At 40.7% G+C, this 23,022-nt stretch overlaps 2 protein-coding genes and 1 pseudogene across 15 annotated transcripts in view; 1 reads left to right on the top strand and 2 right to left on the bottom strand.

Moving 5' to 3' along the window:
- Nucleotides 1-23,022, top strand: part of LOC135344345 (ankyrin repeat domain-containing protein 17-like) — a 137,483-nt gene that overhangs the window by 80,770 nt on the left and 33,691 nt on the right. For 9 of the 14 annotated variants that reach the window (XM_064541524.1, XM_064541529.1, XM_064541528.1 and 6 more), the window contains 7 exons: nt 100-198; nt 1,396-1,494; nt 1,611-1,709; nt 1,947-2,045; nt 4,646-4,744; nt 4,899-4,995; nt 5,697-6,071. In XM_064541524.1, coding sequence (XP_064397594.1) covers nt 100-198; nt 1,396-1,494; nt 1,611-1,709; nt 1,947-2,045; nt 4,646-4,744; nt 4,899-4,994 — 591 coding nt within the window. In that variant the 3' untranslated portion in view covers nt 4,995; nt 5,697-6,071. Of the gene's footprint in view, nt 1-99; nt 199-1,395; nt 1,495-1,610; nt 1,710-1,946; nt 2,046-4,645; nt 4,745-4,898; nt 4,996-5,696; nt 6,072-21,930; nt 22,030-22,266; nt 22,358-22,677; nt 22,776-23,022 lie in introns of those variants that run through there. The other 5 variants (XR_010397421.1, XM_064541531.1, XM_064541525.1 and 2 more) reach the window with 4 other exon arrangements.
- Nucleotides 7,295-23,022, bottom strand: part of LOC135344351 (dynein beta chain, ciliary-like) — a 161,637-nt pseudogene continuing 145,909 nt past the window's right edge.
- LOC135344359 (dynein beta chain, ciliary-like) lies at nt 10,446-15,985 on the bottom strand. The gene is made up of 9 exons (XM_064541563.1): nt 15,870-15,985; nt 15,467-15,660; nt 14,434-14,577; nt 13,954-14,118; nt 13,585-13,755; nt 13,253-13,423; nt 11,968-12,113; nt 10,657-11,714; nt 10,446-10,526 (listed from the first exon to the last, which is right to left on the bottom strand). Exons 2-8 carry the CDS (start codon nt 15,488-15,490, stop codon nt 11,669-11,671), a joined length of 867 nt encoding a protein of 288 aa, XP_064397633.1. The 5' UTR covers nt 15,491-15,660; nt 15,870-15,985; the 3' UTR covers nt 10,446-10,526; nt 10,657-11,668.

The following is a 23,022-nucleotide window of genomic DNA, read 5'->3' as shown; positions in this document are numbered from 1 at the left end:
AATATTATTCATGTCTATCGGAGGTGGAGGTTCCACCACATATTAATTTGATAAAATGATGCTGTAATGATCATTTACGTATATACGTTCTATAAATAGGACGGAGAGACAGCTTTCTGGGCAGCCAGCTTCAATGGACAGACAGATGTTGCTCACCATTTGATCGCTGCTGGAGCCATTGTTGACCTACCAAACACGGTGGGTTCATATCAGCTGTATGACATAATTATAGAAAGTGTCACTGGAACACTGTCTGATCATCCTGGTACCCCTTTTTCAGAATGGTGTCACTGACTTATCTCTTGTAGCGTACACATTTTACGTAATATGTACATGTCCCATACAGCCAGAAAGCTAACTAACATGCATACATGTACGTAATTATATATGCATTCAAAGTAACACAAGTAGTGCAAACATATACGTTGGAAGTACGCTAACGTTATCAATTGCGAGTTGCTTACGTGCAATTGACAGGATGTCACGTTACTTTGCATGTGCACAGTTTTTTTCATTAGGACAGCACATTTCAACTTCTTGACTTCTATACTAATTTGCCCAACATTTATTTATTAAGTTGGCCATGTACACCTCCTCCCTCCCCGCTGTTGGCTCCAGAATATAGTTTGTTGTTACCAGTCTTAATATGTATAATTATACCACACTTACGTCACCACTCATTGGTCAACAGCTAATTTTGTATATAGAAATAACATACAGCCCCCCAGGCATGCACAGTTTTCAAGGTTTTTTTTTTAGTTTTTTGGAAAGTAGCAAGAGAAAGGAGCCATGCTTGATGGTACTAAGACTTCAAAGCAACAGCAGAAACACAGAAGCTGCTCTACAACAAGATGGCTAAGCCATGGGTCGGTCCATGGGCGTGGCTTAGACACAAGAAGAGCTTGCAACTCCAGTAAAGGACGTCGAATGGCCAACTCTTGGACCAAGGAGGCTCTTGAGTATCTGTAGGAGTCAACGTGTTGCTCAACTAGCTCTTTGATGGCTGCAAAATCTGGCTTGCTCGTTTTGTAGTCTGCATCGTGGGTTGAATGTTGCTAGTGGGAGGTCCTTTTATAGTGCTGCCAGATATACCACACCTATACTCGGAGGGTATATGCATCCATAATATCCTCCACTACCTGTCAGTACAATGGTTAATAATATCCTATACTTATAGTCAGTCACGCTTAGTTTTAAAATGACTATGTTGTATATCCCTGCATTCAAATGTCATAGCACAAGAATAGCAATTAGAATTCAGTTGTGCAGTCATTTTCCAGATTAGATCTTTCCATGCAAAGATATAAATGAAAATTGTAAATTGCTAAAAGCTACAGTGGTTCCAGTCCTAGATAAAGAACTGCTATTATAATAACAGCTTCCCCTTTCTTACAGAATGGTACCACTCCTCTCATGGCAGCTGCTCAAGAAGGCCATCTCAGTGTTGTGTTGGCTCTGGTTTTTGTGGGGGCGCAAGTCAACAGTCAGGACAATGTGAGTGTTGGTATTTTGGCATATTTGCATAATTTACTTAATTGCGTATAATCATAATTATCGTTCACTGTGTCCCTCTGTCTGTATAATTGCCAATACACTGCACTGGTTAACAGGAAGGTGCTACTGCTCTCTACTGTGCTAGTCGTAAAGGACATCTCAAGATAGTGCAACAACTCATTGACAGTGGAGCAGATGTTCATGTACAAGAACAAGTAAGTGCTCTAGACACTTTGGAGTGTCCTTTAGTTTGTGATAATCATATACAGCAGCCACCTCTCTGATTTCATATGCTAGACACAATGTTGTCTCGTTAATAAAAATATCTGAGAGTATAAATTCACCTTACAACAACACCGCTGTGCCTAACAAGTGCATATTTGTCACACACTGCATGTGCTAGTGAGATGATACGTGATTGCATTACAACGTATACATATACTATTATATAGGACGGAGAGACTGCTCTCTGGACAGCCAGCTTCAAGGGACACAAAGATGTCGCTCACCATTTGATCACTGCTGGAGCCATTGTTGACCTGCCAAACACAGTGGGTTGATTTCGTGCAGTGTTTCCCCCAGTGTAAAGTTCAAACAGGGTGGCCAGACTGTGGCTAGGGAGAGAGGGCAGTAGATAAAATTCTTGCTATGTTTGTTATTGTTAGCCTCCTTGGCAGGCCCTCCTTTTTCTGTTATTAAGAGGAGAAATTGGAGGAACAAATAATTTAGAAGGAAGCGACAAAGAAAAAGGAGAACCTGCCTTGATAAGTCGCGTGATCCCTCACTGACTCCCCCACTGACGTATAGACAACATTTTATGAGTGCGGGCGAGAGTACACGGCAATAACTCTCCTCCCACACAGTACTTAGAACGAATTTATCATAATTTTATGATCTAAGTATAAAGTAGACTTCGTGAAACCTTTAGTCAGTAGAGGAGTATGAAAGACTGGAGTGGACTATATACCTCTACTGCTGTAATAATATCTATTCTGTAGTCAAGTGGGGTCCGTTCTGAACTCAGAAAAGTTTTTTCCCTGAAATCTGGTTGAGTAATTAAAGGTACAGTGCAAAATGGAACCTCCATTAGCGAACCACCTCCCAAGAGCAACCACACGCTATATAATAACCAAGAGCACATGTCCGGATTGAACAATGACACTTCAATATGTAAAGCAACCTTTCAGGAGCGGCCACCTCCGTATAACGAGCAGCTTTCTAGTCCCCTGATCAGCTTTAGCAATGGAAAATAACTTCCCAGAATGGACAGCCACACCCAGAATTAGCAGAAAATTATTGTTGAGATAATTTATATAGCATTATTTTGCACAATCGTGAAAACCTAGCTGTTGCTTGTCTCTACAGCCTTTTCAAAGTTTGTATGAGAGGTGGCCGCTCCCAAGAGAGGTTGCTTTACATTGAAGTCATTTTAGTCCGGACCTGAGTTCTTGGCCGTTATATAGCGTGCTGTTGCTCTTCGGAGGTGGTCGTTAATAGAGGTTCCACTGTACTTCACTTTGACAATCATGTACCGTACAGCAGAACATTTTCGTGAGGTGCAAAATTTCGCGTTTTTCGAGGGTAGACAGAAGATGCGAAAATTATAACTGCATGCAATAATTAAACTCCCACGCAGCGGTATTTCACCTACAAAGTTATTGGTGGGTGTGGTTTCCTGGCATAGAAACGCGAATATAATTATTAGAACTCATAAAACATTCCTGCTGAGCGAAAATGTCCCGCTATACAGTACTTCACTCAGACAATCATGTAGCAAATATGATAATTGGCTATAGAGATTCATGGTTGCTATGATCTAATAATATTATGCTTACCGTATATGCTTGATCAGGAGCCGCGGCTACTAAATGTTTCATTTTGCTGGAAGAGGAGGCTACAATTCAGGAGGGGCCACTGTTCAAGAGCGGCGTTTATTAGCTCCAGATAATTTAGTTTGTCATCAAAAGTTGTTTTCACCTGCATAAACTTGAACTCTGCCATGAGAAAGTCTTTGTGAAGCACTAACAAGCTGCTACTCATAGCTACGTACATGTAGCTAGCTGCTAGTAATAATTTTTTTGGCTGCCAGGTGCAGAAATGCTAGAGTCAAAGTTCACTGAGGCTTATTTGAGAGCGGCTACTAAATGTTTCATTTTGCTAGCAAGGGAGGCTACTATTTGAGTGCGGCCTTTATACAAGAGCGGCCTCTGATCGAGCATATACGGTATGTGCACTGTTTAGGAAGTTTCTACGTGATGTAGAAGCCCAAAGTAGAAGCCCAAAGTAAACAGTGTCTAACTATTATTTACTGTAGGTAATAGGTAATTAAGCCCTCGTCTACGATGTCTCCAGACTTGATTCTAGTGTACTTTATGTGAAAGTCTGCAATATGCGTAGGCATGCTGTAGCTTTTGGCCTTGCCAGGCTCCGCCCTGCTAGTGACTGCCCACTTTCACTTGGGCTTAGCAAGGCATGCAGGCTCTCCTTTTTCTTTGTCTCTTCCTTCTTTCTTTATTAATCCCTTAGAAAATGAACAGAAAAAAGAGGGCCTGCGAAGGAGGGCTATTTATTTGGCATGCACACAGCTTGACTTCTCAATGTTGTCAACACATGCAGTACGTGGCACAATATTGTGTGATCACAATAGAGAGAATCTGTACAGTCAGTGCCCATGCATGCAGGAATTTCCCCAAATTCAATTAGCTTATCAACACGTACTGCACACACAAGACTTACATGTATACAGATTCAAATAGGGCTGGGCTTAGCGTTAGGCCTTGCCAAAAGTAATATTCCAGAATAATTTTTTGAATAATAAGCAGTCTTTTAAATAATAGGCACTGTGAAAATAGTTTAATGATATTCATTGAATTGCACATGCGCAGTAGCTCACAACACGCCCACATTTTACACGGCAGTAAATTAATTGTAGTCCAATCATGCAATGTTGAAACTACATTTTTGGTACTATTTTTCGCTGCTGTGTATGTTGAATAATAGGTGTTAATTATTAATAGGTGCGAATAATAGGTAAAAAATTTGAATGTTTGGCACAGGCCTACTTAGCGTGTGGGGGAAACACTAAGTACGTGTGATGTACAAATTTCTATTGAAAATTTGTCTGTGAATATTTTTTCCAATCTTTTTTCAGTATGGCTTCACTCCTCTCGAGATAGCTTCTCAAGAAGGCCATCTAAGTGTTGTAGAACTACTGGTTTCTGTAGGGGCTCAAGTCAACTGTCAGGACAATGTGAGTTATATTTGCAATTGCCTCTACGTAGCTTCTTAAATTCAAAATAAAAATAAAAAAAATTGGCTGCCTTGAGAAATAAGGTTTGCACATGTTAATGTAAGTGTGTGAACACGTTTTCATTCGCTACAATCATGTATAATTATTATTTTAGGTTGGAGGTACTCCATTGATGTACGCTACAATGAACGATCACTCCTCCATTGTTGAGCTACTCCTCTCAAAGGGAGCTGATCAATCTCAAATATGAGGTCAGTGTGATGGTCAGAACTACATTGTTTATAATTAGTTACACCAAAGATAAGTACACTCTCTCACGTTTCCGACTTTTCACTATAGTAAAAGGTTTTGTTTGTGGCATACCGTGAAATTTTCACTGTTTTCATGGGTTCACTGTTTTCATGGGTTAGCAATCCTAATCGAAAATATTTTGTTAATTAGCTACAAGATGGAAGGCGTGGTCGGGAGTAGCCCTGAGATTACTATAGTCCTGAGATTACTATTCATTCGACATTGCTCTTTCATTCCCAATAATTATATTATATTCAAGCCTGTTTTGTGGCTTGAATAATATAATTGAATAATATAATTTGGTCACAATAAAATTAATGTGTCCTCTAGATCTCGTTTTTTCTTAACTATATAACAGCTAGTGGATTGCAACCTCTTTCTTGTCAGATTATTTTTATGCTTAAGGAACTTTATATAAATCTTGCTATAACTATTATATTTCTCTTTAGAGCCACTCTGCGCATGAAAAATACATACGAAGTTTACACAATTATTATTCAAGATGCTGCCTGTATAAAAATGTTATTAGTAGTAAGCAGTCAACCCACGGACGGAATTGATTCAACCATTCCTTTAAAATTTCGCGCTTTTTACAGTAGTATAATTTGAGGAGAAATGCTATAGATTTTACTATCTCAAATCCCAGTTTTCTTTTCTGCAGGACGGGGTACAGTATATGCTGTGTTGAGCTGAAAATGGGCACATGTTTCAATTGTAGAATTTTTATTATTGTGTTGTGCTGTTAATTTTACCACTTTTTTGTCCATGCACATGTACGTTCGCGTGGTCACTTGTATTATAGTTATTGTTTTAGACTTAATTACTGTGCACGTGGTTATAATTAGTTGTTTAGTTACCATGGTTTTTGTTAAGGAATGTTTATTAGTCTTTAGAGTTTCCTGGAGCAGAGTCTCCCTCAAAAGTTTTTGTTCTGAAGTTATAGTTATTTGTTGTAAACTAGTACTAGACTATACCCTGCATGCATGGTCAGTTTTGTCAGTTGTTCTCTATTGTTGTATAAAGTTCTATATATCAGTCTAAACTAAAGTAGAAGATACGCGATTTACCGCTGCTTGTTCAAACACTCTTGCCAAAAACTTATCCTCTTTTTTTGTAAGTATACCATTACGGAGTTCTATAGTAGTATGTCTTTCTTTATATCATTGTCCTTTAAAAGTCGTCTTAAGAAATCGGCCTCCTATATAGTATACGTGCAAGTACAAATCACAGTATTTATAATTATCGACAGAAAAATAATGACGATACATAACTACGGACAACCTTTAATTTGTAGCCTAGTTTGGCTATAATATACTAATTTTTGTTTTCCCCTATAGTGTGATACCTTTTGTGCAAAGAACTTGAATATACATGACTGTACATAAAAAAGTTGTTGAATTGCATGTTGACTTGTAATGCAGAAATACTGCACACGAAAATTAAGGCTCTCGATCCACTATAATCGTTACACCGTCGGTATGAACAAAGAATTTTGGGGGTGTTAGAATATGCATCCAGGGCCCTAAGAGGCCAGGCGTGCATAAAGAGAATGCGTTTTTGAAGCTTAAGTACTGGTATAGCGATAGATAACTGTGCACGTAGTTACAAATTAACGGCATTCTACATGTACGTGCATGTATAATTAAATAGGGGGGTAAATTTTCATTGGGGAGATACTTTCATTAATGTGTATACATTGAATTGATGTAGCGGAAAACCGTTAGCTTTTTTTGCAATCCTCCATGCATGCAAATAATCGTGCTATATATACTTGATTCTAGCACATGTGGGAATGTAGACGGGCGTCGCACGGAAGGAGGGGCTTAATTTTCACTGTTATCGTGGGTTAGTAATCATACGAAAATTAATTCATGAATGTGAACAATTAAAGGCGTGGCCTGGGAGTGCTTCCAGTTAGCAGTCAACCCACGAAATTCATTCAACGAAATGATTTAGAGGCCAATTTACAAAATTTAAGTGCCTCAAAAATTTCGCCCTATACAGTAGTAGAGTACATTTTGCACGTGTTGAGCTTATGAAGGGGATCAAAATCGTCAAAACATTCTAGTCATACGTACTTTCTAATCGAAAAATGTTATATACCTGCTAATAAAAAAGTGTGCCCTGATAAAAGTATTATACCTGCTAAGTATATCCCCATTGAGTTATGGTACTTAATGGTTGATAACGTTGTTTAGCGCACCACAATGCAGTTATAGAAGTCACAACTGACCTTCAGCAGTTTTTGAATTAAGAGTATAATTTTAGTCAATACTTATAATACAAGTGATCGGGTAGCTACATACGTAGTTACGTAGTGTCACTACGGTATTAATATGTTCCAAAGTTCATATTTGCGTGGTATGGTATAATATTATATGGAGCGTTTAGATACGAGCGTTTAGATACTCAGGAGTAGACATACTCCAGCAATGACCCACTTGGATGGAGATTCCTTGGTCTTGAGGTTGAACCTCCATACGTAAGTTGGCCCTCTCATACGTGTCTTATATACAGGACACTGGTAGAAATTTTTTACATCTTGTTTATCAATTGGGATAGCTTTAATGAAGATGACAGGCATTTTCGGTGTCAGCTCTTTCAAACTTGACTCCTGAATCAGACTGGTTTGCGTGTCCCAACGAGCTCCCTCCATAAACAGCCCATGTACATATGAGCCTTCACGAGGGGGGCTGCTGAAATCATCACGATTCTTTTTTGTGACGTCACATTGTAGGCACATTTTGTCTAGAGGCCACTCGTTCTTGCGAGCCATAGATTGCATAATAGCCGTGAGGAAGGACTGAGGATTGAAAAACCCGGCCAGCCAGATACATGAAGGCATGCCAAAATCTGACACCCAACTATCCAATTTGCGGATTCTTTGACCGAGATCGACGTACCAAGCAGCGATACCATTCATCGAAGGGTAGGCTCGGTTTGTCCAGCTCTCGGGGACAGTGTTGAAAAAAAGAGCATTCTCCAGACTCTCCATACCAGCCGTATTGGTCAGTTCACCCTAAGCAAAAAAACAACGTTGACTGATGCATACACCTTTACTATAGGAGCAGTATAATAATTATCAGCAGTAAACTGACGTGTGTCCAACAATAAAGCAATTGTTTACCTTGAGTCCTAGGTCGAGCTCCTTGAGTGTTCTCCTAATCTCGTTTGTGAGCGTGTTCATTCTCTCACACTCTTGTAGTGCCACCAGCACATACGGTGTCTTATCCTCTGCTTTGCCATGTAAGTCAGTCATATTGAAGCTATCAGGAAGTTTCTCGAGACACTCGTCAAGTAACGACTTCACCTAAATAGTGCATATAGATTAAAACGAGAAACTGACTAGACACTATCAGGGGCGTTTCTAGAAAAGCCTGTATAGTGGGGTGCTCAGAAAAAAGGGGCTCATGCGAGCAAAAAAATGTTGGCTATACAACCCTTAAATAGTGTGGCCACGCCTATTACTGCGTGTAGATCAGCACCAAACACAAACACATAATTATACAAAGAGATTTAGTTTGCAGTTTGCAAATTCAATCTAACAAGCAATTGTTCGGTAAAATCGGTTTAAATCCCCTGATTCTAGCGCTGGACACACCACAGACTATTTTTAATGCTGGTTAGTGATAATAAAAATGCATCTTGTGAGAATGACAAAAATACACAGTACACCTCAAAACACCTTTTCCTCTCTAGTGGTACCAGAGGCACCAGCCCCGGATGAGTCCCTAGGTTGCATCTCCAACACAGTGCGGAAAAGATTCTCAGATGTGGTTGTGAGGAAACCAATCTCCGCATTGGAGTGCATGCCATAGAGGTAGGGGCTCTCGGGAGGAAGGTTTTCAGAAATGTACTTGTGGTAGCCAATGTAGTCGAGGTTGGGTGGGGTGGCAAAGCCAGGGGCCAACAGAAGCTCACCATCAAGCTGAGAAAAAGTTTATGAGTTACGTACAAGCGTCCTAAATACTGATTAGCTCCCAGTTAAGGACCCTACCTACACCCATGCGAAAGACTTGCAGCTTTACATACACAGAAGAAAATTTAATACTTAACACCAGCACACCTGCTCAGGTTTCATGAACACTTCAAGGTATGTTTTGCAGAGTCTCCTGTCCCAATCGTCAGTGATGTGACCACCATACATGATCTCACCAAACAAGTAACGCAGGTCAGTCCATGGGACCTGATCATGAATTAACGACAACCAATTATGAACAAAACATCAAGTTACTCAGGCTGTAGAATATTTTCATCACAAATCTTGGGTCTAGAATTGCATCATGAAACTATTATAGTGACAACCATAATAATTATGCACATCTGTTTTGAGCAGAATATGATTTGTAGATGCAGGTCACATAGCCATTACTACATGTACACACACACCTTAGCATTGGCTTCCAAGTAGTTATACAGCACATTGACGCTAATGGTCAGATCACCAGTAGTGAAGGGGTAAGGTCTATTCCAGCCCTGGGGACCGAACTTCCTCCTCTCAATCAGTACAGCATGAAAGTATACCAGCGAGAAGAGTAGGCTCTTGAACTCATTCTCACGAGAGCACATTTCTAGGGTCTCCTATAAATATTACTACAGTAATGCTCCACCGAAGCAACATGATTTGTGCATGTCTACATTCTGCGTGGCTGTCACAACCAGCTACTATGCTTACGGTCGCAGATGACATAAAGATTTTTCCGTGGTTCCTAAATACACTTATGTACCTGAGTGAAGTTGTCCAAAGCCTTGTGGAGGTTAGCCAGCATGCCAGTAGGGGGCTCATTGGTGATCTTGATGGAAGACTCAAGTACACCCTGTAGGGAGGAAACAGGTGTTTTGACTCTGCTGATCGCACCTAGGGGAACAGGTCTATTTTTGTGGTGTAAAAATGTGTGGGCAAGCTGGCCTCTATGAACATTTTCCTCTCACAAAAACCTAGTGTGTGGTTTACCGAAACGCACGTAATATAGTGCATCACCACTGTTAAAGTTTAACGAACGTTAACTCCACAAAAATTACCCGTCATACCACCCTTCTACCGTTACGCGACTTCCATTCCAGGCTCTCCTCTTTCTTTAATCCAATCAGTAATACCGTTTTATATTATTTAACGATTGTGACAAAAACAAAGAAAAGAAGGCTAGTTTCAGTGTGCAGTTGATTGCAGTGCACTTGCAACAGAGGTGTCTGGCAGTAAACTTAACTCTAACGTACGAAATTTCAGCTAGACACATGATATGAGTATGGTAATCTACGTAATAGCGCATGGTTTTGCTGTTCAGCAATTCTCTCTAACCGTTGCAAGTGCACTACATCAACTGTACATGTGAGGGCATACCTGAGGAATGATATGCGAGTCTGGAGTGGGTGCTGGTTCAGCAGACATGTAGACACGATAAGCAGAGTGACTCCCCTCACTGTTCCCCTCACTGTACGTCTCTAGTTTCTTCTCCAGTTTAGAGAGCCATTTGGCCACCAGATGAATGTCCTACGGAGATGGCATAAACATAATTATAGATTTCCTCCATTTGCATTTTCCATTTAAGCATGCATAGCAGCAACACCATTAAAATTGCCTTACGAATATTTTGTAAAACCAACGAAAGATCTGAACATACCTGCAGGATAACCCAGTGTCCTTCCTTTGATGCTATGTCCAGAGCATTTTCAGCGACTATCTCTTGGCCCTAAAATCAAAATTAATTGAATCTCCCGGCCACATACATGTAAATACTGACATAATGAAAGCACCCGCAGGTGCTGATGCCTCGGTGGAGATGCCAAAGCTACATAACATAAAGCTACTAATAGCTTTTATACACACATTATGATTAATTAATTCAGGAATCACGGAAACTGAAGACTGGGTAATGATCGACCATGATTGTTGTTAAAAGCGATCCATGGCAAAAGTTCTAGACTAATCAATGGGCTGCATCAGCAGAGCCTTGCAGCTCTCTTCTCACTCTTGCTATATAGCTAGCGTTCTAGTGCAGAGCTAACGACTAGGTAGATTAGCAACACTCGGTGAACAAGTTTGCTACGCACTCTTCTGAAAAGGCTTCAATGCCATTCCAAGTAAGCAAAACTAGAGAACGAAGTATTATTTTGCAAATCCATGAATTAAAATCCAAGAATACATGACTAGAAGCCTATAGAAACTCTTACTTGCACTTGATTGGTCCTTGAGCAGCTGTAGCAGTCTACACAGACAGACAGACAGACAGACAGACAAACACACTACCGTATACCTCGCTTGCACATGCGCACCGAGGCATAATTATGTAAGCGAAGAAACATAACAAGACTTCTGTGCAGAAAGAACTCTATGCCATCGTAGCTCAGATTCTGTAAATCACTTTAATGCAAATATTGGGCTTCGAACATTTCTAGTTAATGTCTGAACAATAAATTTATTATAGCCCGACCATACAACCTCAATGTAACTTCTCATGATTATCCCCTCAACTGCCCGTGGGAGACATTGTGGAAGTTGCCATTGTTTAGAGTGAACCCGAGCTTCCTCCCAACAGCCTCTACATCTTTAAGCGGGTTCACCCCAGGACTGAGCACGAAGAACACAGGTGTGGCAGGCCCGGTCTCTTCGTAGGACACCTCGAATGGGATGGTTCACTTCTCAATATACCGGTGACCAAGTTGCTCCTCAACATACAATCTGTGGTGAAGGTGGAAAATAAATGTTTGGCGCTCATGTCAGAGAAGAAAAACTGGGCTAAAAATCGATATTTTGTATGTTCAATTAAAACCCTTTAGGCTAACACTCAATGTTTTATATGGTCCAATCCAAAATTTCTATGCTTCCTTATCAAATCTCACTAGTTTAGACATGCATTGACTGCATGTCTAACTACCAGGTATAGTATAATGGCATAATAATTAAGTTTTAGTTGTCAGAAAACGAAGCTTACGTGACAGCGTAGGTCATTCTGTCAGGCCTTAATGCCCGCATCATACAGAGCTTCTGTAGGGAATTCTTATTCTTCCACTCCTGAGGGTACTTCTCTTTCTCTGGACACTCACTATCCACAAACTTCTTCCAACGTTTGGCAGAACCCTAAAATGAATGAGAGAATAATTATAATAGATGGTAGACAATACACAAAGCCAGACAGGACTAGTTCAACATGCCCCATGTCCCTCATTCGTAGTGTACAGTACAGGTCAGCCACTCCGCAAGCTAACACAAGAAGCCTCAAGAACTCAAGAAATGGCGAGGAATATACCTCAGACAAAACTATGGTTGAGATGACTGGCACCTTACTCAGAGATATAGAGTGTTCGCGGGTACCTTGCAAGCGATTAGTTTACTCGCATTAAACTTATCGTCTGATCTGTACTGTAACACAAAGTTACATACCGTATTTATTTCATTAAACGCCCAGGCGTTTATTTCCTAGCAGCATCTGTATGAGGGGGCGTTTAAACGAGATGGGCACTTATTCGAAACGGGCGTTTATTATTTTGTCTACTTCAAACTCTTGCTCATCAGCAGTTATTATGCTCTTTTTGGCTACTGCCACAGCTCTCAGCTTCAATCTTAAGTCGTAGGTGTGGTGTTTCTCCCTCCGTGTCCTCTCTGCCATCATAAACAGTTATTCTATGCGCTGCCATTGTTTCAGCGGTTCCACGTGCTAATTCAGCTCCACCCACAGTGCCACGCCCCATACATGGGCGATTATTTAAGAGGGGCGTTTATACAAAAACAGCTTTTACCGTGGGCGTTTAATCAAGGAAGGTGTTTAATCAAGTAAATACGGTACATACATGTAGTTGTGTGTGTGAAATGTATAGAGAGCTTAAAATCATAAATCAGTTCTTCCCCTAAAGCAGGAAAGTTGGGCAATGCGTCTCCCTTTACCACACAAAGTAGGTGTGGTCCTTAGCATACAGAAAGGACTGTCAAAACAGAATCCTGGTACATGTAGCTAGCCTATGTTTTTATACCTAGTGCAGCTCAATTCAAACGTGTATATGAAATTCTATGCCTTCTATGCCAGTGGGGTCGGAGGGGGAACATTCCCCTCCAGCTCCACCCCCTGGATGGCTTAGCCGCTTTCAAATCCTCCTGCTTATAATTATTTTCTCCGGGGGGAAGACTACATACGTATAAAGCTGCTGGTTGTAGTAAACTGGCTTTGCTAAATAAACGTAGCACACAACATTAAACAACATGCAGGTAGACAGCGTACACACCTCAATGTCCCTGTCGAGGTTCTTAAACTGTTCCAAATTTGACAGAGCCTTGATTCCTCCCCAGCAGAAGTTAGAGAGAAAGTCAACGGGGCTGGTCACATTGGGGACTGCAGGAAATCGCAGGAGGAAGTCCAGCTCTAAAGGATCAATCTGATTGTTCATCAAAAGCACCTGCATACAGTACGGTATTATTTTACGCTATAATAATTATGCACAAGATTGTATATTTAGGTACATGAGTAAACTTTACAAGGAATGCTTATACTACAATATCAGATATTAAGCCTAGACTTGAAACCTGCACACAATCTAATACGTGAACATCTTTGTACCTGGAATGTGACTTGAGAGGTGAAGGTGAGCTTGTCCCTCTCAAAAAGGCCTCTGGTGGTGTACACAAACACAGAGTACGTAATACTGTCAATGAGGTTCAGTATTCTCTGCTTAACATCATCAGATTCCTCAGCTCTCTCAATAGCTTTATGAAATACCACACTGAATGTCTGTAATGGAAGTAGAGAAAGGCGTAAAAAAAACAGGACTTCACAAAGCTTGCAAGCAACAAGCGCAAAGTGAATTGAACTAGGCTATGCATAGCACGTACAATGTGTCATACTGTATATACAACTGCTTAGAAAGACCAGTGTGCAAGTACCTTGAGTGAGAACTGGTACAGTACGTATGAGAATGTAGCACTATACCTTTTGCTCTATTTCAGCAGCAGTCCTCTTAGTGGTCTCCAGGTTCTCCACAAGTGCCGTATCACCAAGGAAGTTACCTCCAGCAGAAGATAGACGAGAAAGCAGAGAGTCCTCTAACTCTTTGAGCTTGATCTTAAAGTCGTTCTGCTGCTTTGTCAACTCAGCCTGAGTATATATTCAAAACAGCAACACACAGTAATAATAGGCACAAAAAAGAAATAGTAAATAATAAGTTAGGGGCTTTTAAATAAACAACGGATGTGTGAATTAAATGCTGTCTAAACCACTAAACGCAAGAGTGCCATTCACGATTAAAAGGGCATACAGTGCTGTTGATCGATCTATACGCAATTTGAGTGTAGCTGTACATCTTGGCTTCATACAAAACGACCCCATCATCGTTGCATAATAATACATGATGTAGTTTTAATTATTACGTACTAAAATCTATTTTACATACAACATGTTAACGTGTCACACCTTCGTTCTCTCGAGATCAGGTCTCTCAGTGGCAACCACCTCAGCCAGTAACTGCTCCTCCAGTCCGTCCTTGGTCACAGTGAAATTGATGAGTGTGGCCTGGGCCTGCATCTCAGGCTTGTAGTGAGGATTGGCCAATTTGGTCTTGGGTGTGGGGAAACAAATAAAAAGTTCATGTTTTGACAGTGTATCTTAATCTCACAATCTTATATTAGCGAAGCCATTAGAGTAAAACCTCGATTATCCATAGACAGGCCTAGCTGGTTATTTTCGAGGTACGATATTTTCGAGTTTTCGAGGATTGACCCAGAAAAACAAAAAGTTAGTGCCTCGAAAATTGGTTTACATCTGGTATTGAAACCTCTCTACTGTAGGGGTGTGTCATTTGAACCACTATCCTCGAAAATAAAATCCTCGAAATGTTGTTGTTTGGGTAAATTAATCCGTGGAAAATTTAGTGCCTCGAAAATAATCTGCTATACAGTATGTGCATCAAGGGACGTGTGTCCTCTAATGCGCATACTGTATAGCAGATTTTCAGAAAAATTGCCAAGCCGATAATTGAGGTTCCGGATAATGGGGGGGCCGATAATCTACTGTACCACTCGCAAAGTTCACAGAAGCATGTTTGATACTCTCAAAATATTCTAGTAATAAAAGCACCACCGGTGCTGATGCCTCCACCTGAACATTTGCCTGCAACATTTATACTGCATGCAGGAAATGATCGACACTATAGTTGCTAAAAAGGAGTTCAAAATCCACTGGCTGCTGCAGGTGCAGCTTTTTTCAGCTCTTTTCCCACTTTTGCAGCTACCAACAGATTTTGCTACGCACCGAGTCTGAAGAGACTGCAAATGGCTATTTTTATTTTCGGTCTATTTGCAAGAAGCTTTTCATTGTTCCAAAGAGCGATTGTGGCACCATCAGTGAGCAGAAAGAAGACATCCAGATCCTCAGTCATAGGGATGGCAGGCTATCCAATCCAATGTGAACATACTTGACCATACTGACACTCACACAACACACGTACCTGTATAGTCTTGAGGCACTCCATCCATTTTGTCTCCAGTAGATCAGTACGATAGTTGCGTCCAAAGCAGCCTACATACGACAGATAGGATGACGTTAGGAGCACGTCGCCAGCCAATGTCGTTGCCTCTTGTTTAAACTTCTCAATAGACTCCGTCCAAACGCACTTTCTCTGAGGCAAGACCACCGACCAGTCTGTAGAGAGGGAGGTAACAATAACCTTTAGGCCTACACTATAAAACAATGTAAAACAGATACAGCAACAAATAGAGCGAATTTAATACAAGGGAAAGCTGAGCAGTAAACAATTTTACATTGCTTTTGAGTGGGATTTAGAAAAAAAATTAGCTTTGACACATCCACCGAGGCATCAGCATCCGCAGTGCTTTCAAAAATGTACGAACCTGTTAGCTAGTGAGATAGTGCCGGCAGTGGCTTCGGCCTGTTGCTGACATCTCAGCTTTGCAGAAGTTGCCTCTTCAAACTCTTTCGTCAGCTCAGCCAGGTTGTTATCTAAATCCTACAGTGCGGATAAACTTACACATTCACATTCATTCTAGTGGCTATAATATAATTACGACGTATTATACATGCGTACATGTATTGTAAGTAGTTGTCAATGAACAACTTGTCTACCTTTATTTTCCCCTTTATCTTGGAGAGTTTCTCCTGTGCTGCTGCCAGCTCAGCATTAGCTGCAGCCAGTGCCTTAAGCTTCCTCTTGGGCTCCACATCACAGAACACCTCAAAGAACCCAACAATGTTGATAACCCATGAATCCTGAGAAATATATACATTTATTTTGTGAATTTAAAATCAGCATCACTTCTGAGTTACCTGATTTGTTACAGTTCAGCAAGTTACATGCTAAAAAATTACGCTACGAAAAAATGAACAACTCTTATTATAACGAGCCCTATTATATAGAAAATAATATGAGTTTGGCAATACAGTTTAATTATCTGGAACCTCGATTATCCGGCTTGGCAATTTCCTCTGAAAGGGGCGTGTCCCTTAATGCACATGAGCAATTAACAACTGCATGTTACTATGGACACAGGTATGTTTATCTATTGCATGTGCATACTCCCGTGTGCAGTTTATCTCCATTCGATTATCCAGTTTAGTCTCGGATTTCAGCCTCTTTTTGGAAAAATGAGGCTGGAATTCGAGACAAATTGGGGAGGGCGTGGCCAGACTTTATTCAGTTATCCAGTCTGGAACCAAGAACGTGTCCGAAGGTCTAGACTACTGTAATGAGAAATTTCTATCTCTGCATGCACTGGATGTCTTTTTGTGCATGCAGTAAAGAGGGGCGTATTTATGAAACAGTTAAGCCCCTCCCCCCAAACAAGAGTTATGCAAAAAGGGGGGGGGTGTAGTTTCGGGTGAGTACGGTACGTACCGTCTTTCTTCAATTACAGCAGCACTCTAATAGAAGTGCCAAGTTCACAAAATAATTATCCAATTGAGCGCCAAGTAACTTTTACTTTTGCTGGTGCTTAGGTAAATGAAATTATAACGCGGCCTTTATAGTCGAGGCTCTACGTACAACTGATCTATGATAGCCTCATGGAAACAGCTACTAGTACTCTACGTTCTATTGCTAAGCGCCAAACTGGAATTACAGTTTTTCATGTTCTATTTGTGCGCCACTAGAAAATCATAATTAATTTTTAGTGGCGCTGTAATTAGAAGAAAGATGGTATAATTATACGTAGCACAAAATGCAACTACTGTATAAGGGGAAATTTGGAGAGTGATTTGGCGGATTCTACACCAAATTTAAGCGGCGAACACACGTAATTGAGATAGTAGCTACGCCCGAGAGAATTTGGTTCAAATGGCTTATTCACCAAATTTTTCCCGTTATGTGTGTATTTGTACTGGCACTAGCACAACAATAAAGAAAACACTCGGCCTTGGAAAGAGGCTACCGTACTTATTCGATTTAAGGCGACCCTCTAAATATGCGATACTCTCGATCTTAGGCACTCTAAAAAGTAGCGACTGCTGCGTTGACAATCATTTTTTTATGTCGTGTCCTAAATAGAGGTCAAACCATAGCCTCAATTCCAGGCCGCTAGATGCAATCCTCTAAATGTGCGACACCACGACTTCACACAGTTCTTCAACCTCCAAACGAAACAACCTCTGGCTTCATTTAAATCGAAGAAGTACGGTAGTGACAAGAACGCAAATTCACAAACTGATCATGGGGGACTTGATACGTACATTTTTGAAAGAGCCATAAATGTTGTGTTCTTAGAAACATTCTGCATGGTCTACACAACTGAATTGCATCTGGAATACCTCTGATCCACTGACTGAGCTTGAGGAGGCTAGCTTGACTACAACCGAGATCTACACAGCTGACGCGCATGTGCAGAGCGATGACGATTTTGTCAGGAGTGATCTTTACTCTTTACCAAATTCTTAAGAATCACATTCACTCACAGAAGCTAGGACTCACCTGTTGCAGTGAAACCTCTTCTCAGTAAACTGTGATACCAGTATCATATTATATCAGCCATTGGACTTGTAATAGCATCGATCTAGGACACTTCAGGTGTTCAGGTGATCGAGACTAAAGTGAGAGACTCGCCCATCGACTCTGTGGTGGTCTACCAAGATCGTGCCGACGATCAAGAGAAGGTTGTCAGTTCATCTTGCTAGATCTACTGGAGAGAATAGGTTCCTACCACGCCCAGATACAATCAATACCAGGCCATATTCTTCAACTTAACTCGACTCCTCTGACCTGACAGACTAGTGTTGACCATGTACCAGAACTCTGTCAGGTGGGTGTTCAGTTGTGGGTGTCTTGTGTTCTGTGAGTGCAATACAACGAGTTGGAGTTGTGTAGTGTCTAAATCAGAATGTTTCTAGCGGTTGGGTTGGTTTTTGATTACACATTAGCTTACAGGGTACCGTATAAGCTAGGCACCACAGTAAAATAATTACGCTGGTAAAGATGGCCGTATTAGGAGGTTGGAAAAGCTGTTTTTTTACCTGCAATTAGAAGGCGGCCCTCTAAATAAACGCCATCCAACCTCAAAACTAATTTTCCACCTGAATACAGCTACATGTACTGTTGCCAGCGTAATTATTTTAATGTTGCGCCTTAAATAGAGCTTATACGGTAGTCTCGATCCAGAGTCTGGCTTGCTATACTTATAGCCTATATATAGGGGGTGGTCATTAATTAATACACTTCTATGGTATGGTGCATGGCAAAGTTTTTTGCGGATGGCCCATGCCTTAGCTATAAACTACAATGAAATTAGACCTCACCAAATGGCTTCTATCATTTGCATGAGGTTGTTTGACTAATTATAAAATTCGCTTTCTCCACAGGGAGCTAGGGCAAGGCTGTGATCACTGATGTGATATACTCGTCAAAGGAGAGATCCAATGATGAACTAACAACCACTGGTAGTAAAGAGGAGCTTGAACGCATCAAGGTGTGGACTGGTGTACTGTATGTTGTTTTTGCACTATGTTGAGCCAGCTTTTACCTTCACATAATATTATTTTAGTGTGTGAAGTCTTTATAATTTGACGTTCTGTTATACCTCAGCAAAATCATTGTCCTATTTTGGCCAACTGTAACTACACAATCTGATTGAGTGGTGGTACACACATCAGCCACTGTATTCATTACCGAGTGTTACCGTATAGCGGCTTGTATGGTGGAAATGTTCGTTTAAAGAGCAAATTAAAACTACGCAGTTATTCTACCGCAACGTCACTATCCTGAGCCATACAAAAATTAAATTAAAATACGATGTGTCGTTCGTACAAAAACTTGGCATCGACGAAAATTACCTGCTTACGGTACCACATTTCCCGAGCAATTAATGTGAGTCTTATGATTGCACTGCGTATAGATACATGTGCAAAAAAGACTCATTTTTCAAATCCAAGGCTTATTATTTTGTTGTTTTCATTATTTTGTTATTATATGCATGTAGTTCACTTGTGTTCCCACCATACGCACAGGAAGATTCCTATTGCAACAGCTCTGATCATGAAGAGTTTGGATGAGTTATGGCTCCTCTGTCACTGGCTAGAGCAAGCTGTGTAGAGTCATCAGGGGAAAAGGATCAATCGTCTGGAGGTTGCTGTAGCTGAGGTACACTGACGATTAGTGAGGTTTTGTGGAACTGTTCCAAATATTTGGTACTGTAGTTGATAAATAATTGAGTCAGCTTTGTGATCTAGCTGGATGTTATAAAAGGAGCTTCTCTGAGACTACCGTATATAGCAGGTTATTTGTATATGATGGAAATTTTATTGTGGGCATCATCCGAAAATTAATGCGCAGTAGGTTCTATGTACGCACATCGCCATTCTTAGCTGTAGGAATATTTTTATAACACCAAATATTTAATTTGGTAGTTCATGCGAACATTTGGACATAGAAAATTACCCACTATACGGTATAATTATTCTCGACCCCACCTAGACAGGGTCGAATCCAAAGGGAGGAGCTTATTCCCCCTCTGCTCATTATAACTAGACTATGACTCATGCCAAATAGGACTACAGTAATGATCAAGTAGGTCTGGAAGCCTAGTCTCTCCTGCATGGAACAATTTCTAAACCCGCCTGCAACATTAATTTTACTTTAACAGGTAATTTTACTTAAACAGGTGACTGCTGGATTGTTCTACAGAGCCACAACCATCCAGCTAACACTACTGAGCACAAGGTGGCCGGTTGTGTATGATGTATAGCATTTGGAATCGTAGCTGTATGCATTGTAAGTACAGTAAAATCACAATGTATTGGTGGCCTGAAGTAACTTTCTAAAATAGTTTCCCCGCACACTCTGTTTCCACACTAAAAGCAGATAATGTATATATCTATACACTCAACAACACTGGATTGGTACCTACTGTACACAGGTGCTGATAGTTCTGGTTCCTGAGCTGGCGTACAGCTCTGTCCCTCGACTCTCCCTCACTCCTTCTAAGGCTACCAACTCGTCACCCTACACCATCCTGGCTGGACCAGCCAACGTCTTCCTTGACAACAAATTTATCACTAAGGTGAACATGCAATGGTATTAAAGTTATTTCACTTACTAGATGAGCTATTTAGTTGCGAGCTATTTTGTTTTTACAATCCTTAAATTAGAAGCTAGCACTCTCATGTACAGCTTGAAGTAGGTGACCAGGTAATAGATAACTTCTAGCTAGGATCGTATAATATATTATAGCTTCATTACTTTAACTCGTTTATTTATTTTGTCCCATACGTACATCTATAGTACGCAATTTGTTTCTTCTCTCCACAGTCGACGATCGTATAGCTATAACAAATTAACTTATTTGTGTCTCTTGTATGTATCTAGTATCAAGAGTAGATGCTAGTATATATACAGTAGATTCTCGCTCTCTAAAGTACGGCCACCTCATGCAGATATATTGGCCATTTGGCTTGGCACGGAATGCTAGCTATAATTATGTTTACTGCACAAAACTCACCCTGAGGTACGGCACTCGCTATTCCGTATACCAGCCAGTGCTGGCTGTCCCAAACAAGGTTTTCAATGTAATTTTATACATGTATTACGGCCAGATATGACGTTTTGGGTGTGGTTTAGCAAATAAAATTGAATTACAGAACAGGACGATTTATTATCCTTCATTATCTTCGAGACAAAAACCGCATAATTAGTCATTATATTCGAGGTAAAGTCGTTTTAAGCCGCGGCTATTTCCCGAAATACAGCCACCTCGCTATTCCGGCCAAGCTGCATGGTCCCAAGGGTGACCGGATTAACGAGAGTCTACTGTAAATGTATGTTTCTCCCCTACAGTTGACGATGAGTGGTGTGTCTCCAAGGGAGGAGTTTGTGAGCTCCCTGGGAACAGACCAGTCGATCTGCATCACTGTGAGACCAGTGGCCACAGTGCACAACACTCGCACTGCCAAGCTTACAGGGTACCATGTGAAGCAAAAGTAGCTGTAGTTATGCTGTTGTGTGTTCTGGCCTCTCTCTCCTTTTGTTTCACCATAATATTATTGGGGTCGACTGTGCATTACAGGTCTTGTGTGGGTGGGAAATACCCTTGTTAGTAACAAAACCACTCGATCCACTTCCGGTAGGAGGTTAACTTTATTAGGGCCCAGATTATCAAGTTGGTCGTTTGCCCTAGGCTCAATTGTAAAAAACGGCTAACACCTCTTATTTAGTTAATCGTTTCCCCCATTTTCAGGAGGGTCACATCCTTCTTATTGCAGCTGCTGAAGAAGGCCATCTCAGTGTTGTGGAACTGCTGGTTTCTTTTGGGGCTCAAGTTAACAGTCAAAACAATGCAAGTCATTATTTACCTCTATGTTGATTGGGCCTACGAATGTATTCAATTTGTTCTGCTAATTTTATTCCGCATGTATAGCTGCTTGTACAGTATGAGTAAAATTATGTTTGTGATAATCCGTCCCCTTTTTTCACAGGATGGCTTCACTCCTCTCATGATAGCTGCTCGAGAAGGCCATCTCAGTGTTGTGGAACTACTGGTTTCTGGTGGAGCTCAAGTCAATAGTCAGGACAATGTGAGTGTTTGTTTGTAGTGTATACGTGTATATACTGTATGTACATGCAAGAAAGTTGGAGGCTGGTGAAGTGCTCATCACTTTCTTAAAGTCATGCATGTACGAACTGTTTAAGAAGATTTTTGATTGTGTCAAGTATTAGAAATAGGCGTCTCTTTGTACGCATGCATGGATACATTCACTTCAAAATAATTGTTTTGGGAGATTTGCAAATCTTAATTATGTATAATCGTTCACTCCGTCCCTCTCTCTGTATAATTGTCAACTATATGACTAATGCACTGCACTTGGTTAACAGGAGGTATTACTGCTCTCCTCTGGGCTAGTGGTAAAGGACATCTCAAGATAGTGCAGCAACTAATAAATTTAATCTTTGCACGTTATAGCATATAATTGTTGACTTAATTGTCATGTAGGATTGCTAACCCGCAAAAATTAAGCCCTTCGAAAATTTTGTGCTATACGGTACTAGACACAATGTTATCTCGTTTGTCCACTTTATGTTCAAATTCTGTTATTGAGAGTATAAATTCACCTTCAAACAACACTGCTGTGCCTAACCAGTATATACGTGCTTGTCACATACTGCATATATGTCAGTGAGATGATACGTGATTGCATTACAATTGTATACATATACTATTATAGGACGGAGAGACTGCTCTCTGGACAGCCAGCTTCAATGGACACAAAGATGTTGCTCACCATTTGATCACTGCTGGAGCCATTGTTGACCGCCAAACACGGTGGGTTTAAAATATGCAGTGTTCCCCCAGTGTAAAGTTCAAACAGGGGGAAGGGAGCAGTAACGTATATCTTCTAATTTATCGGACGGCAAAAAATAATTATTTTGGAAATTGTCCGGGTATAATTAGAACATATTTTTATAGAGCATGTGAAGTGTCCGGAATAATTAGAACAAGCAAGCAGCTGCATGCGAGCTAGCTAAGTTTAGAACAGTGTGCGACTGAATAAATTGCACTAGCTATCTAA

This window comes from Halichondria panicea, chromosome 11, assembly GCF_963675165.1.
Source record: "Halichondria panicea chromosome 11, odHalPani1.1, whole genome shotgun sequence".
Lineage (NCBI taxonomy): Eukaryota > Metazoa > Porifera > Demospongiae > Suberitida > Halichondriidae > Halichondria > Halichondria panicea.
Note: the sequence above shows the minus strand (reverse complement) of the source record. Positions and strands in the feature narration are given on the sequence as shown.